This window comes from Protopterus annectens, chromosome 17.part0 (assembly GCF_019279795.1).
Source record: "Protopterus annectens isolate FY-2018-M chromosome 17.part0, PAN1.0, whole genome shotgun sequence".
In the NCBI taxonomy this organism is placed as follows: Eukaryota; Metazoa; Chordata; order Ceratodontiformes; family Protopteridae; genus Protopterus; species Protopterus annectens.
In genome coordinates, this window is record NC_056751.1 from 251142929 (window position 1) to 251160425 (window position 17497).

At 41.6% G+C, this 17497-nt stretch overlaps 1 protein-coding gene across 1 annotated transcript in view; it reads left to right on the forward strand.

Annotated features, from left to right (window-relative positions):
- The window catches only part of CSTF3 (cleavage stimulation factor subunit 3), a 1368849-nt gene that overhangs the window by 697137 nt on the left and 654215 nt on the right, over positions 1-17497 (forward strand). Inside the window, exon 9 of the mRNA XM_044059129.1 lies at positions 15020-15097. Coding sequence (XP_043915064.1) covers positions 15020-15097 — 78 coding nt within the window. The remainder of the gene's footprint in view (positions 1-15019; positions 15098-17497) is intronic.

Below are 17497 nucleotides of genomic sequence, written 5' to 3' on the forward strand. Positions count from 1 at the left end.
CAGTGCTTACCGGCTTTCTGTTTGTCTTTATATTGGAGGAAGGGCCCAGCTGTGGGAAGTGATCATGGTGGCGGCCACTACAAAGAATGTAATCTGCGAGATGAGTTCCTTGGCCTGTTACCTGAACAGAGAATCTCTGGCTCTGGAACCATCTAGGGAAGCATCTTTTGCCTCAGCAACATTTGCTTTGAAGGGCATTCTGCTATTAATCTCACTTGACAAAGTTTCAGCGCAACCTTGTGGCTGAACTGTTGAGGAGTATTAAGATGCAGCAGTCTCCAGAGGTTCAGAGGACATTGGAGACTTTGGTGTCGACTGTTTGGTCCATTGCAAATGTTTTCATGTGGTTTATTTCTAACTCTGAGTAGGGAGCGCCCCAAGTGGCTGACGCATGTCGCCATGTTTAGGTGGGGTTGTACAACTTTGCGGACTACAAGACATCTTTTGTTAATGCCCCTTTCGATGGCTGTTCCTTGTTTGACCCTAAGATTAAACTAAGATTAAAGACACTTTCTAGCAGCGAGGAATATGTCCATAGTAGGCGTGCATTTTCTTACCCTTCAGGGATCCTTCTCAAGGAATCAGAAGGGGGAGCAAACATATCTTTTTTTTAAATTGGAGCAGCCTTTCCAAGATGTTCCTCCTAAGGGTTCCACTCGAGGCTGGGTGGGACCATAATGGGTGCCACCTGCAGTGCAGGGTTGGTCAGCAAAATTAACACTTCTGCAGAGCTTTCTCTGTCAGTCCTTTCAGAGATTCTGAAGGGTTGCCAGACTGTCGTGCTATGGAGGCAGCCTGTGGTCGCTTGGCTCTTCACCCAAAAGCTTGGGAGGCCAGCTCATTGGAAGCATGGGTGTTGTATCCAGAGGATGTCCTTCAAGGATGCATCTGCAGTCCTAACATATGGGTTGTCCTGCCTCAGGCAGCCCTTCGGTCGGCCGGATTCCAAAGTCTGGGTCTGGCCTCGGCTGATGTCGCACTTCACCCGACGTCATAGCTGCTGTGTATTGGGTATAAAGGCATCAGCCGACGCCATTTTCCCCAGTCTTTCTTGCCGCGTGGTGCCCGAAGCAGAAGCTGTTCGCAAGTGCCGGTCGGTCAGATCCAGAGATTTCTACTACCGAAGACTTCTAAAAAGCTAAGTACCCCGTTGGGGACTCTTTCTTGCCTCAGCCGATGTCAGAGAAAGCCTGACAGATATTACAGGGTCCCGGACACACAAAAACCCCCTCCCCTCTGAAAGAGAATCTAGAGCATTAGAGAGATGGGGTAAAAAAGTTTATACTTCTGCTACTCTTTCGGCCAGGGCCTTAAACTGTCAATTTCACATGATTCAGTACCAGGAATTTTTGTTAGACCAGCTAAATAAAAAAACTGTCCTCTCCTGAACCTATAGACCGTAAGTCCCTTCAGGAGTTGGTACATAACACTCAGCAGGTCAGTAACCATTCCTTAAAATGTGGCTATGATGCACTGGAGGCTTCCTTTAGATCAGCTATGACTGGAGCAGTGATTAGAAGGCATGCCTGGTTAAAAGAGCAATCCTTACCAGACCATGTTAAGTCAAAGCTCCTAGATGCTCCTATGGAGAAACAAAGTTTGTTTGGCTCCCCTGCACAGCAGGTGTTAAGGTGGAAGAAAAAGCAAAATCTGTCCAAACAGTCAAGGATTTCTTACAGGTCCAACCTCCGAGGTTTAGTAGAAATTGGCCTTCGAAGAATTGGTCCTTTCCAGACACCTCCAGAGCACAGAGAGGCAGAAATAGGCGCCCTAGAGGCAGAGGTCAATCCAGGGGTACCTATAGGGGACGTCAGTGGCAGCTTAACAACCAAAGAAGTACTGCCACAGATTCAGCTACAACCACTTCCACAGGACAGACACAATGACTTGGCTCTGATGCCGCCTACCAGGGAACAACTGGAAGCACCCTTGGGCGGAAAGCTAGCCTTATTTTCCATAAACTGGCATTACATTACAGGAGACAAATGGATTTTACAGACAGTAGACAAAGGCTACAGGTTTCACTTCCACACTCTACCAAAAAAGAGAGGAATGCCAAACCTACCACCAAGCCAAAAAACAAACGCTCTAAGACAAATCAACCAACTACTAAGGATGAGAGCTATAGAAAAGGTACCGCCTATGGAACAAGGACAAGGAGTTTACTCCAGACTTTTCCTTGTACCAAGAAAAGAAAATCAATGGAGGCCTATTCTCGATCTGTCCGCTCTGAACACATATCTCATTGTTCCAAAATTCAAAATGCTGACCCTACAGCAACTTCTTCCCATGCTGGGCAAGGAGTCTTAGCTGGTGACTCTAGATCTCAAGGAGGCATACCTGCACGTCCCTATTCGACCAGATTGCAGAAGGCACCTCAGATTTCTTGCAGGATCAGAGCATTATCAATTCTCAGCATTGCCCTTTGGCTTATCTACTGCACCCAGAGTATTCACGAAATGCCTGGCATCAGTAATTGCTCATTGCAGGCTTCAGGGAATTCAGATTTACCCATACCTGGACGACTGCCTAATACAAGCGGACAACAAGACCAAATTAACAAAAGATTTGGAAAAGGTTATACAACTGCTGCAAGCCTTGGGATACACAGTCAACATGAAAAAGTCAAGGCTGGTACCATCCCAAAGGATAACATTCTTGGGTGCAGAACTGGACACATCAAATCAGATGGCATTTCTCACAGAAGAAAAACAAAAGCAACTACCACTCTATTTCATGGCATTAACAACACAGACCCAGCTTACCGCAAGGAAAGTCCTGCAAGCCCTGGGTTACACTGCATCCTGCATAATATTGATTCCGCATGCCAGGCTGCATATGAGAAAGTTGCAATGGTACCTAAGGAATGTATGGTCTCAACACAAGCACAGTCTAGAAGCCCAGATTCCAATAATTCCATGCCTGAAGCAAGAATTCCTGTGGTGGGCTCAGGCCTGTCAGTTAAACAGAGGATTGCCTTTCCACAAACCTCATCCAAACCAGACCATCACCACGGACGCCTCAGACCTAGGCTGGGGGGCGCACATGGTGGACAAGTGCATACAAGGCCTATGGACACAAGACCAGCTGAATCTACACATAAATCAAAAGGAGATGCTGGCAGTGAAACATGCAATCCAGACATTCAGACCATTTCTTCAACAAGGTCACTTGCTGATAAGGACGGACAACACCACAGTCATGTGGTACATCAACAAAGAGGGAGGTACACACTCATATCCTCTATGCCGGATGGCAATGGACCTGTGGAACTTGGCCCTGAACCTCAACATTCAACTCCAGGCCGAATTTGTGCCAGGAAAAGAAAATTCACTAGCAGACACCTTAAGCAGAACTACCACGGATGCTCACGAATGGATGCTGCATCCAGATATCTTCAAAACCATTACAAAGAAATGGGGACTACCAGAAATAGACGTGTTCGCATCCCCACACAACCACCAGTTGAAGAAATTCTGCACAAGAACATTCCACCCACTTGCTTGGAAGGTGGACTCCCTATCCTTCAGTTGGGAAAACCTGACAGCATATGCATTCCCACCTCTTCCTTTGATGTACAAAGTCCTACTGAAGATCAAAGAAGATCACCCGAGGATAATCCTGATAGCTCCAGATTGGCCGAGGCAGCATTGGTACCCGCTACTGAGGAGCATGTCTCGGACACATGCATGGCCTCTACCTCTATGTCCATTACTTCTAACACAGAACAACTACAAGACCCTACATCCAAACTTGAAAACACTACAGCTAGCTGCTTGGAATATTACATAAAACAAACTAACCCAGATTTATCTCAGAGGGTTAAAGACATTATCCTGGAGGCTCGCAGACCCTCCACAAGGAAGACTTATTCAGCCAAATGGAAAAGATACCTCATTTTGGAGTGCAGCAAAAGGAGAAAATGTATCATTAGCAAACATAGCTAACATCCTGGAATACTTAGCAGAACTTTTCCACAATGGCCTGTCTTACTCCTCCATTAAGATTCATGCATCAGCAATTTCAGCAGAATACAACTTGGATCCTCCAGTCTTCTCTCATCCTCTACTCAGGCAGTTTCTGAGAGGAATTAAAAATGTAAAGCCTCCAAGGAAGCCACCTTTACCTACATGGGACCTTAACTTTGTACTGGAAAAGTTAACACTTCCCCCTTTCGAACCAGCAGCAACAGCAGAATTACAGTTCTTATCTTGGAAAACTGCTTTCCTGCTTGCAATCACTTCAGCAAGAAGGGTTTCTGAATTACAGGCATTAATGGCAGTACAGCCCTTCCTTATCTTCCATCAGGATAGAGTGTCTTTGAGAACTAACCCTACTTTTATGCCAAAAGTGGTCTCCAGAGTATCATTGAACCAAGCAATTCACTTACCAACATTCTTCCCCAACCCACAGAACAGGGGGGAAAGACTACTACATACTTTGGATGTGCACAGGCAATTACGCTACTGTCTGGACAGAACTAAGACCAACAGAAAAACTGACCAGCTTCTGGTAGCATATGTAACAGGAATGCAAGGAAAAGCAATTTCAAAACGGACAATCTCAAAATGGATAGGAAATTGCATTAGATTTTGCTACTCTTTTCATGGAAAGACAACTCCAGAAAATATCAGGCCTCACTCCACAAGGGCTACAGCCACCACTACAGCTTTCCTATGAGGAGTGGCTACCAAAGACATTTTAGAGGCTGCTACTTGGAGCTCCGTGCATACATTTGCCAAGCATTATAATCTTCCTTTATACTCCAGATCCCAAGCAGGTTTTGCAACTGCTGTTTTGCAAGGGATCTTAACTACACCATCTTTATCTTAGTGCCTCCTCCCCCAGTTTGGCTATGGTATTCTACCCATATGTTAGGACTGCAGATGCATCCTTGAAGGACATAGTACAGTTTTGTACCTACCATAAATGTAGATGTCCGAGAGGTATGCATCTGCAGTCAGGATTACCCGCCCTCCTTCCCTCTGTGGTACTCCTAGGGTATTTACCCATCTTGTAGCTAGCTGGGGGAATCTATTATGGTGTATTTGTTTGTATATACATTTTTATATTGTTTGCTCTCTACTGTTTGGAATCATTTGCATTTATCCAAATTTAGCCTTCCTAGAGGGCACCTGGCATCTGGGGCAAGAAACACTGAGGAAAATGGCGTCGGCTGATGCCTTTATACCCAATACACAGCAGCTATGACGTCGGGTGAAGTGCGACATCAGCCGAGGCCAGACCCAGACTTTGGAATCCGGCCGACCGAAGGGCTGCCTGAGGCAGGACAACCCATATGTTAGGACTGCAGATGCATACCTCTCGGACATCTACATTTATGGTAGGTACAAAACTGTACTTTATTCCATTCCATTTTTAGTAATTCCAAGTTTAGGTCATAAGCTGCTCCCAGACATTCCACCCTGTCAGAAACTGTTAACAGCAGTAGAGATTCAGAAGCTGCTGGCAGATCAAGTCATCCAAGAGATCCCACCAGACCAACGAGGATCCCTGGTGTATCTCAGACCTGTTTTGGATTTGAGCAAATTGGAATGTCTTCTTGAAAGACTAAATTCTGGAAGGTCACAGTGCAGTCCATTCTACCTTTGCTGAGGAAGGACAATTGAGTGTGCTTGATAGACTTCAAGGACACCTACCATGATATCAAGATAGAGAGGTGCTTCTGGAGGTTTCTGCACTTCCAGACTTCTGGTGGGGAAGGGGGGTCAATCATTACCAATTCAGAGCCCTGTCATTTGGCCTCCCCACCGACCCGTGGGTGTTCACCAGGTGTATTGCAGTGGTTGCAGCCTGGATCCGGCATACCTGGATGATTGGCTCCTCACTGCTCCCACAAGAGCATCTTTAATCACTGCCAGGGATACCTTACTTTTGTTGTGCAGCCATTTAGGGATAACTGTCAGTTACCTCAAGTCAAGTCTACAGCCTGTCCAAATAGAGTTCATAGGTTGCCGCTTGGATACCATTAACCAAATTCCCAAGCTCCAGTGCATTCAGTGTTCAATTCCAGGCAGCAACTATACTTGCCCTTGCAAAACCCACAGCTCACTCAATTTTGAAACTCTTGGGTCACATGGCTGCTTCAGTAGTGTGGTTCCTTTAGCGAGGTACCACATGAGGGCTCTGCAATAGATTCTCACAGTGCAATGGTCCTATTTGACTCCTCCAATGACTTTCCCATCAGGTTGTTAAAGGTGTGTCGCACTCAGATTCAGTGGTGGTTTCAGCCGTCCTTGGTGACCAAAGGGAGACCTTTCATTCTTCCACATTCTGTAGCTGTGGTCACCACAGATGACTCCCTTATATTATATGATCCTCAGACCTGGATTTTTAAGGTTGTATGGATTTTACAAGTCTCTTGTAGGGGGAAAGCTATTGCACAGGCAATCCACTGTACAGGGAGTCGGTGGTGGTGTGCTGTGTGCAGCTCATAGCAGCTTTTTCTCTTCGCTTTTTGATGAAAGCTCTCTTCTCACAGTTTAGGGCTTTCTACACTTCCCAGAGTATTAAGTAAAAGAAACAGCTCAAAAAAAAAAAAGGCAGCAAAATTTGATAAACACGTACTTCAAAAGAAATTAAATGAACTGCACCACTCCACTGTTTATTCCATCATAAAATCTGGTACCTCAGGCATTCGCCTTCACAGGTTCTCAATCCAGTTGAGAAGCCTTCCATTTTGTACATGTGCAGAATCCAGTCACAATCACAATAGCAGAAAGTTGAGCAATACATTAGTGAAAAACACCTAAATGCAACATTAAAGCTACAGCATTTTGTAAAAAAGTTATTCAGAAAAAAACATTTATTTCTCGATTTAAGCCTCTTGGAGCCATAGTTTTTAATTTAATATTAACTTGGTTTCTAATTCTAATAATTTATTTAAATGATCACCTCCCCTCATTAAAAAGGGCTTTGCTAACACAGAGAGTTCATCCCGCTATGTGCCTTCGTAAAATGCTCAGCCACATGACTTTGTGTTTTAATGACTTTTTCAGTTGTAACTCATGTGGTGTTGCATGTATATATAATAGGGTGCAAGTGTTCAAATCCTATGTGATGCATGGGTCATATATTGGAGCATTTGGGGATATCAGGAATAGAAACACACAAAGATCTGTGGCTGAGCATTTTATGAAGGCACATGGGGGTGGATTCTGTTTTTCTGTATTAACGACGTCCTTTTTATTGAGGGGTGGTGATTATTTGAATACATTATTAGAATTTGAAACCAAGTTATGTTAAATTATAAAACTATGGCTCCCCAAGAGACTTAAATCGGGAATTTTTTTTTCTGAATAATTTATTAAAGAATGTTGTAGTTTTAATGTATTTAGGTGTTTTTCACTAATGTATTGCTTAATTAATTGTGATTGTAAATGGGTTCTGCACTTGTATAAAATGGAAGGCTTCTCAATTGGGTTTAGATCTTGTGAAAGGGAATGGCCAAGATGTCCTTCAAGGATGCAACTGCAGTCCTGACATATGGGTTGTCCTGCCTCAGGCAGCCCTTCGGTCGGCCGGATTCCAAAGTCTGGGTCCGGCGTCGGCTGATGTCGCCCTTTCCCCGACGTCAGAGCGCCTGGGGTATAAAAACATCAGCAGACGCCATCTTCTTCAGTCTTTCTTGCCGCATGGCGCCCGAAGCAAAAGCAGTTTGCAAGTGCTGGTCGACCAGCTCCTGTGTTTTCAGTTACTGAAGTCTTCAAAAAAGCTAAGTACCCCATTGGGGACCTTTTCTTGCCTCAGCTGATGTCAGATAAAAGTGAAAAAGTTAATTGTTTAACTTGTGGGAAACAAATACCTCATAAGGATTTCCACTCTTACTGCTTGCCCTGCCTAGGCCCAGAATACAACGTCTCGGCCTGTGCAGCATGTGCCTCTTTCAATAAACGCACTCTTAGGCGTCGGTCAGAGTTTGCACAGGATTATTTTGGGGAAGATTTCTGTTATATCATGCCGTCGGAGCTTCCGACAGCACATTTACCTAAAAAACGGAAGGATAAGGACCGACACCCGCGGTCTCTGCCGACACCACGCTTAGGCCTACCGCGAGTGTCTCGGTCTCTTCTGAGCCGGTTTCGCAACTGCTACAGACCGACGACACCGCTCCACCGGTTACTTCGGTACCGGAGGCCAGCTCAGTGCCGGTTCCTATTCTCCCCTCTGAGACCGTAGCCCAGGATATTTCTGACACCATTTCAGTGGATAAGACTACTCCAGCACGTGGGGCTGCCAGGCCTCCAGTGTCTATGTCCATTAAGGCCTACACACGTGCTAAGGCTGCCAAACAGGCTAAGTCTCTCCCTCCAAGATCTGTTTCTCTGGGATCCACTTCTGGTTCTCAAATTTTAAGTTTAGCCGAGGACCTTATTTCTTTAATTAGGGGGATTTCATGATGGAATAAACAGTGGAGTGGAGCGGTTTGTTTGGTTTCTTTTGATGTTTGAGTTTGTGAATAAAAGACCATGGGCGGGTACATCTCTTTGCAGGTTATGACAGATGAGCTAAAGAGGAAACCAATCATGGAGCTCTGTGACTTCAGAACCTGTAGCAAGACACAGTTCTCTTAGTCCTATGACTCTGAGTTACAGGTCATTGACCATGTGTAGATTAGAATAACAATATAGCAGACACAAGAACTGAGGAAAAACCGTAGCTAATGTAACAAACAGGAAGGCACTGGAATGCAACTTCAGGCAAATGATAAGCAGAAGTCAAGACTCTAGCAGCAATGCTGGAATATAAACAGCTGTAGAAGGACAGAAGCACAACTCCCACAGCAAAAAATGCAGTACTGCTACTATTGCAATGTAAACTACAGTCCAAGGCATCAGACCAGGCAGGTATTTACTAGTCACACAGCTTATGGAAAAATGCAGTAATAAATGACTAAGTGAGGCTCAGGTATTGCAGTAGTTCAGTTTTCTGAGCTTTGAGAAGGTTCAGGATGTACTTTGTTCTATATTTGTTATGTCATGGAAAAAATAAGTATTTATGTCTGAGTTTTGAGAAGAAGAAAACATTACAGTGAAAAGAAAATAGCATTGCTTGTTATGAGCCAGGGAAACCTTTTATATTTACTATTTTTTAAAGCCAGGTAGATGAACTTGTCTAGTAGATCCAGCAAAGAAAATCTGATCTATATAATAGAATATGTTAATGAACAAAGATTTGTAAAGAAAAAAATATACAGTAAAATACAAGGAGTTTTTAAAGGTATATATAAAAAAATAAGTTAGTATTTAGTTTGTGAGGACACAGGTGTCAGTCTAATAGTTGGGTGGTTAAGTAATTTTGAGTCGCACTGTGAATTTGGTGAAGTTACATGTTGCTTCAGTTCATGATAGGAAATTGTCAGACAAGGGAAAAATCACTGACAAAATCTAATTTAACACTAAATTGTCTGATTTGTGCAGATACCAATTAAGCACTCACTGAACAGTTTGTTTAAAGTGACTTATAAAATGGAAAAGGTAAAATGAATTGTGAAGTCACTGGCAAAATTGAGAAGCCATGCAAATATGCCGGGAAAACCTTGTGTAGCAAGTGTGACTATAAGTGTGATAAATAGTATTATTTTGGTATTAAGTCTGTAGAAGCTGTGGCGAGAGCAGTTTGCAATACTGTTTAAAACAAAAGAAATCTAAACAGTAAAAGTTTAGAGCAGAGTCACAAAAAACAGTGTCCACAATAACAGTACAGAGAATCTGTGACCAATAACAGAGTTGATGATCTGAAAAAAAAAACTTAGAAGTAATGAAGTGTGGAGTTTAACTTAGGCTTTGTGGCAGAGTTCAGTGCAGTTTTAGAGTGCATTATTTATTTAACATTTGTTTACTGTGAAAGTTCGACTTGGAGCAAAGCCAGTTTTCAGTTGAGGCCTAGGGAGAAGTGCTCCAGACGTATGTCTTTGTATTATTGGAGGAAACAGGAGCACCTGGAGGAAACCCACATTAACACAGGGAGGACATACAGACTCCACACACAAGGCACTCCAGCTGAGAATCGAACTGCAGCACTTCTTGCTGTGAGGCAACAATGCTATCACTGCACCACTGCTTCATCCATTGTAATGTTTGTTCAGATATTTGAGGCACCAGTTTAGAATCAAGTTGATCTGAAGCAGTTACATCTGTTTTGAGGACATTGTGGCAAAAATATTTGGACAATTACAGGTATTAAAATCCCAAGATTCTATTCCAGATGGTTTAAGATTACAAGTACACTATTTATATTGGATAATTTGACATGTCAGAGGCTTGGCATGGTGAAAACAATGTGTGTAAATGCAGAGTTAGTATCAGGAAATGTTCAAACTGATTTACTGAAATAGGAAGATTCATTTACTGGCTTTGGCTGTTTACCTGGCTTTGATTGCATTCACAGATTTCCTGCAGTGTTACCTGTAGCTGTTGCTATGTGGAAAGTTTCAGCCGTTTCTCAGGCTAGAATCAGAGGAAGAGTTAAACTGCACAGCGTGAATGGATGAAATTCAGTAAAATAGGCTAAAAATGAGCTTGTCAGTATGATTACTATTGTAAATGCAGACAAAATTCATATTTGTATAGATGTGCAAAAGGACTACCCCACCTATTTTGTACAATTTATACAGTGTCTCATGCCAGGAGGAAAGTATTTGTCTACACTTAATGCGTAGCAGGAATTTCAACACACAAGGCTCAATGAGGAAAATTCCAAGCTGTGTACTTTTTAACTCAACTTTAGGAAGTTTTAAATTTCATATTTTCTCAGTTTTCTAAAGTGTTTCAGATAGATTTTGCCCAGCTAACCAAAGAGCTTTGTGATGGTGGTGTTATTGATGACATTCTGGTATAGTGGCAAAGCAAGTAACATGATGCAAAACTGATTGACACATCTTTAAGCAGAGTAAAAGTCAGTGTATAAGTAGGTTTACAGAGATAAGATGTTGGCCACATTATATTGTCCAGAAGAATTGAAATACATTGCAGTTGAATAAACCAGAGAGGAGAGGCATTTTCTTTGAGATGTATTGGAATTGTGCAGTATTGCTAAGGGCAGTAAACTCTATTCCAAGCAATTTACAGAACAATGTCCAAGGACAATTCAGACTTGAAAAAATGTAAAAGATTATCATTAATTGTGTTTATGTTGGTGTGCATTTTGCTTTTTTGCAGTGTAGTATATAATTATTTCCTAGCAAGGTATAAATCCTGCTACTTGCTGAACTATTGCTGTATCTTTACTGTCCCCTGAAAATGTAACAAGTGTGTGTGTGTGTGTGGGGGAATGAAAGCAAGCCTGTCCAGGCAAAATTTTAAAGAACAAGAAATTTGACTACTTTGATGGGGGGGGGGGGGGTGAAGAAGAGAGTACAGGCAGGATGGAGTGGGTGGAGTAGAGTGTCAGGAGTGATTTGTGACAGATGAGTACCTGTAAGAGTGAAAGGGAAGGTCTACAAGAGGGTAGTGAGACCAGCTATGTTATACGGGTTGGAGACAGTGGCATTGACAAAAAGGCAGGAGTTTGAGCTGGATGTGGCAGAGTTAAAGATGTTAAGATTTGCACTGGGTGTGACGAGGGTGGACAAGACTAGGAATAAGTATATTAGAGGGTCAGCCCAGGTTGGAAGGTTTGGAGGCAAAGTCAGAGAGGCAAGATTACGTTGGTTTGGACATGTGCTGAAGAGGGATGCTGAGTATATAGGGGAAAAAGATGCTAAGGATGAAGCTACCTGGTAACAGGAAAAGAGGAAGGCCTAAGATAAGGTTTAAGGATGTGGTGAGAGAGGACATGCAGGTGGTTGTTGTGACAGAGCAAGATGCAGAGGACAGGAAGAAATGGAAACAGGTGATCCGCTGTGGCGACCCCTAACGGGAACAGCCGAAAGAAGATGATGTTGGGATGGCATTGTAGCTTGAATGTTGCACCACATACAAAGCCACAATGCCTTAAGTGTAGAATTGTCATTAAAAATAAAACTAAATTCATTTTCCAAGTATACAACTTAAACCCTGTTATACTGTCCACTAAACTGGTTTTCATCATAGGGGCCTATGAAAATATGTTTTGAAAACTTTAATGGTTCACCATCAAATCAATATAGATGAAAATAATCCTCAGAAATTTTGATCATCGATATTTCTTGTAAGAGTCAAATTATTTGTCATCCAGTTGTGTCTCTGGTGCTGATTCCTGTAACCTTCAGTGTTGCATGTCACTGTTTCCTGGGCCTGTTGGGTCACTTCCTGGCTGTGATATTGTGGTTTCCAATTTGATAATTAGTCTGAACACCTCAAAGTTGGGTATTCTGAAAAAAAAATCTGAGAGACTTCCATATCAACATTATTCAAAGTCGTGTCCCAATCAATTTCCCCTAAGGGAATTGTTATTGTTCCTAGTTGGATTAGCACCTTTTGGGATAAGATAAGGTGTTTTGGTAAGACGGTCATTACTGTCACATAGAAGTTTAGGCCACCTTGACATGTTTCTCTTATGTCGACAAACACTAGGGGTGAAGCCTTGACTTCGCCCAGGAAGGTGTTTGACTATTGGCATGAGTGTTGGAGGGATTGGGCAGTTGAGGATTGGAGTGAATGGTTGCTGCCAATCAGGCAACTCAGCTTGCTGTACTTGGCAACACATGCTGGAGTGCAAATGTATAGCTTATAACAGAGCCTAGCTTGCCTGTGCTGCATAATAGTGAGCCATTCAGCAGGAGGTTGCAAATGGATTTCCGGAGAGCAGAGGGTGTGAAGTGCACAAGCTGCCAAGGTATGGTTATAGGCTATGCCACAGAAGTGGCAGACTGGCCTGATCCCCAACTCTGAGCTCCAATGGGGAGAAAGTGGGTCAGAAGGCTATTGCCCTGTTGGAGGAACATGTGTGGAAAAGCTTGCTTACATACTCAGATTCAACACACGATGTTCTTATGGAACATTGTTGCAGTAATCTTAAAATTAATTTGTGTCCTAGGCCTGATGTCTCTCCAAACTTTGAGCTTTGCATCTTTCCTCCAAGCTATTCTAATTAATTGCTTTCACTATGCCATCTTCAGTTCCTTCTTGTAGCAGCTAGCTACACGTTAGCATTTTCAGTGTGTGTTGTCACTTTAAGTAGACAAACTGTCTCCTACATTATATAGGCAACATGTCACTACAAAATGAAAAAGTGGTCACAAACCTAGGAAATTGAGTTAATTCCCTCTCTTTTGACCTTAACATGACAGTGGTTAAGAAATCTTTTTATTTAGCACAGCTGATCTCCCAATTTTGTATCTTCTAAATTTAAGGAATTTAATAATTGGATGGTAATTAAAGGCAAAGGTCGGGTATAAAATGCTCTGCATATCTAATGTACATGGATTCTGAATGTTTTATTATTTAGTTTCAGGTTTTATCTGTATTTTTCCCTACAGATGTCATTACTGTTTCTTGTGTATATTATGAGGTGTACTTTTCATTATAAATAAAATAACCCTGTTAAAGGGGAGCAGGGGAGCATTTTCTGTATTTTTTCATCTATTTAGTCTCCAGCACCATTTCAACTCCCCATATGACTACTTAACCAGTATTAATTTTTTTTTTTGCTGCCTGCCCTATATACTATTAGGAGCATCCTTAGTGTTAGTTTTGTGTCTTGTAAAAATTATTGTATTTACAAGTTTTTAGTTGCAGTAACTAAATTTTACATTATCAAAAAAGAAAATGTGTTGGGTGTGTTTTTGGAACTTTTGTCCACTACACACACCGTTAACCGTGCAATATTTTCCAAGAGTACTATGTGATAGAGACCTTGCCATTTGGGAATTTTAAACAGAATGCATTGGACAAGAACACTGAGCAATTCTTAGTAGTAATTCTGCACTGTGCTGAAGCCACTTCCATAGCTGATGAAGGCTGGTCAGACCAATCTCAAGGAGAAACTGGTACACACCCTAGTGATTTGGAGGATATAAAATACAAAACAAATATTGCTGCAAGTGAGTAATACTGCTTTGCCATATAGAAGAACATTAGTGCAGAGTAAGGAAGTGAGCTGTTAAAATGCTTTATTCTTCAGGATTGGATTTCTTTTCTTTAGATGTGATTTGTCTGTTGTGTGTTTCTAATTTGCTAGTGTTCCTGGGTCTCTCATACAGAAGAGAGTTTTAGCTTTGTGTATTTACCTGGTTAATAAATTATAAAGGGAGAATGATGTGTTTAACTGCACTTTTTTAAACTTGTGTAGTCCAGTTTGAGTTAAATGTTACACTGTCCTGTAACAACTTGGATTCAGCTCATGTGTTGTACTATCATAACTTAAAACTTTTGCTAATTGTAATGTTTCTTTTATGAAACTGGCTAACTTTTTTTCTTTTAATGATTACCTGGCCACTGCTTTTATTTGGTCTTCATCTGGGCATTGGATGAGATGCAGCTGGCAGTATTTTATGACAACTGTTAAAAGAATTTAAAGTCCTGGAAAGTTATATATATATAAAAGGCTGGGTCTGTGGCTCAGAGGTGTGAAGCCCTGATTTTTATCTTGGTAACCCTGGTGCTTCAGGATCCAATAAGACAGGGTGGAAGTTGGTGACTGATACCAGCTGTTGCAACTGTGGGAGAATGGGGGCATCTCGGTCCTCTCCATAACTGGCTCCTAGTGGAAGTAGGAGATGACAACATTCAGCTCAAGACCTGTTCCTACTCTGGTGTATTACACAAATGCACCGTAGTGTACAATTAAAAAAGGGTAGCATTGTGTGAATCTGTGGACATCAGGATGCTTATGGAACACACATGAAGGCAAAGGAAAAGCTAACCATTGTTCATGATTGGCTTTATGACAGACCGTCCTCTGTTTTGGCTTTCACCCAAGCACTTGGGATGCTTCAGGGAATGAATAGACAATCAAATTGTGCATGATAGTTGGCAGACAAGGGGCAGGAATGAGGTAGGGAAAAAATGTATGTGAAACATTTATGAAAGACTGTCTTTTCTGAGCAATAATCTATTTATTTGTATGTACTTTACAGGGTATTAACGTCCACCTGGCTAAGAAGATGATAGAAGACCGTAGTAGAGACTACATGAACGCTAGACGTGTGGCAAAGGTACTGACTTTTGGCTTATAATGTGATAATGACTTTAATGTCTGTTACACTTTCTGGTTGGTGCCTCTTTAATATAGTGAAACCACTGATAATTTTCAAAATTACTTGTATGCAAGGCATTTGAAATTGCATTTTAGTGTGGGAATATATTTGAATGTGTGTAGTGCGTAGATGCAGAAGTATGCTTTTTCGCATCTGTTTTTCTATAAAGATCATGTCAGGCACATGTATTTTGAAAGCATTTTAAACTGTAGCTGTAAACTGCTACTACTGCAAAACTAAAGACAATTGCCTCATATTCCCAGAAACAAAAGCCAAACCATACCCACATTACTACTACTACAACCAAATTCCATTGCACTGACCAGTTCTCCTCCCGACTTCCTCCAGAAAAACTGTATTCCACTTGACCATTCCTTCTCACTACCTGTCTCCAGGCTATAGGAGTCTGTTCCCTCTTACCTTATACTCTACTCACAGCTAACTTTGACCTCAAGACATTTGGTAAATGCCAATGCCACTCATCCAGCCACATCCTCTGCTTGTCCTCCTGCAGTTCCTAAATTATTAGTAAAATGTTTTACTGTTTTCTCATTTCTTTTGCACCTTTCATCTTCCTTTCCTCACTTACTCCTACACTCAGTTGCCTATAATATTCCTAACTCTGCCCAACAACCACAATTGGGCTACAGTTTTAAATAACTGTACTTTATTCTTTTAATATTACTTGTTCATGTTATGTTACACCATGTGTATATAGTTCCTCCTGTATACCAGAGTTGTGCATAACTGTATTGTCTTCTATTAATGTTACTTGTGTAATCCTAAACTGTTATGTTGCATCATGTATAATTGTTTATTCATGTTATGTATTCATTTGAATTGTGCCCTCTCCAGGTTGACTGAAATTGGTCAAGTGATGAGTGCTGTACCAGGTTAATAAATGTTAAATAAAAATATTGGCTACCCTAGCACCAGTGCAATGTAGAGTAATACTGCAGAGCTGAGCTGTAAATTTCTGATTGCTAACTTCAGCTGTTTTCATAATTAGGGTTTACTTTGGCTAAAAAGCATTCATAAAGTTTCTTTCTGCTTTGCTGAAGAGCCCTTTTTCATTTTAAAATGTATGTTTTTTTCCTTATGTACTGTTTCTGCCTTTAGTGGTATTTTATTCTGTTTTTGTAACACATTGGTGATGAAGTAGTCTCTCTCTGTCATCAAAATCAATCAGACTCAACCTAATTATCATTTTTTCCACCAAGTGTGTGTCTGCATTTTGGCTGACTAACATACTAAATTCTGGCAGTTTTCACACAGCACCTTTTTCACAAAGACTGTTCTAATCAATCGCTACCATTTCTGCAAAAAACTACTTCCTTGCGTCTCTCTTGTATGTCTCCAAATTGCTTTGTTTTGTTTTCATGATTGTTTATATATGGTTTCTAGAGAAAACCTTGGTCTGTTTTATTGCCTTCCTGTATTCTGGCTAGTGCCTGTGTCTATCCTCAAAGAAATTAGGTCCAGAGCTTCCCATCAAAATCCAAATGGTATCTCATAGGATATATTTGGATGATAACTTACACTTTTCGTGTTGGTGATACTTCCTCATGCACTCCAGTTTTGTGCATTACTTCTTTTTTTTTGCTACCCTCTCACTGCCTGTTTATCTTTAATCTAGTGTGAGCATTTCCTTGGTCCCTTTTTGCATTTATTGTTTGTATATTCCTTTCACAGGTTATTGCTTCCTAGATGCATTTTTTTTTGCATTTACTTAAGACTTCTCTGTTTTAGACTGACATCTTCCTGGAATTAAAATGAAGGAGGGACTTGTGTGCCATTCTGATCCTGAGAATGGGGCTTGATTAAATAGTAATCCCGAATGACCCTTCCCAAATGCTGATTCAGTTAAAAAATCTGAGAACATCACCAAGAACAGCTATACTGAGACCAACATTGGAGCCAGGCAAAGATTCTTCTGTACACCTAATGAGGTCAGATTTCTAGAGTCTGAATTGACTGTTCAAAGCCCATAGTTGAGGTGGTGGCAAGGAGCTGTGACCCAAAGATAGTCTGTGGTTATTTTGGTAGTAACCCTAAATGTCACAGCTGTGAAAAGATGTCAGGTTAAAGAAAAAGGCCTTGCTTTTGCAGTACTGGCAGAGGAGTCTATGGATATGGATACCAAAAAGCAGCAGGTGCATTGCTCACCAAAGTGAAGGCCTAGATATGATAGGACCTTGGTGACATCCTCCCGCTCCACCTGGAGTCTCAGCTAACTGGAGATGGACAAGATGATGTGGAGATTTATCCACGCACAAATCCAGATGAGGTTCTTGCTGGCACCCACTTCCTCTGGAGGGGGCTTCTTGCAACCTTTTTTCTTACCAATAACTCCTTCTC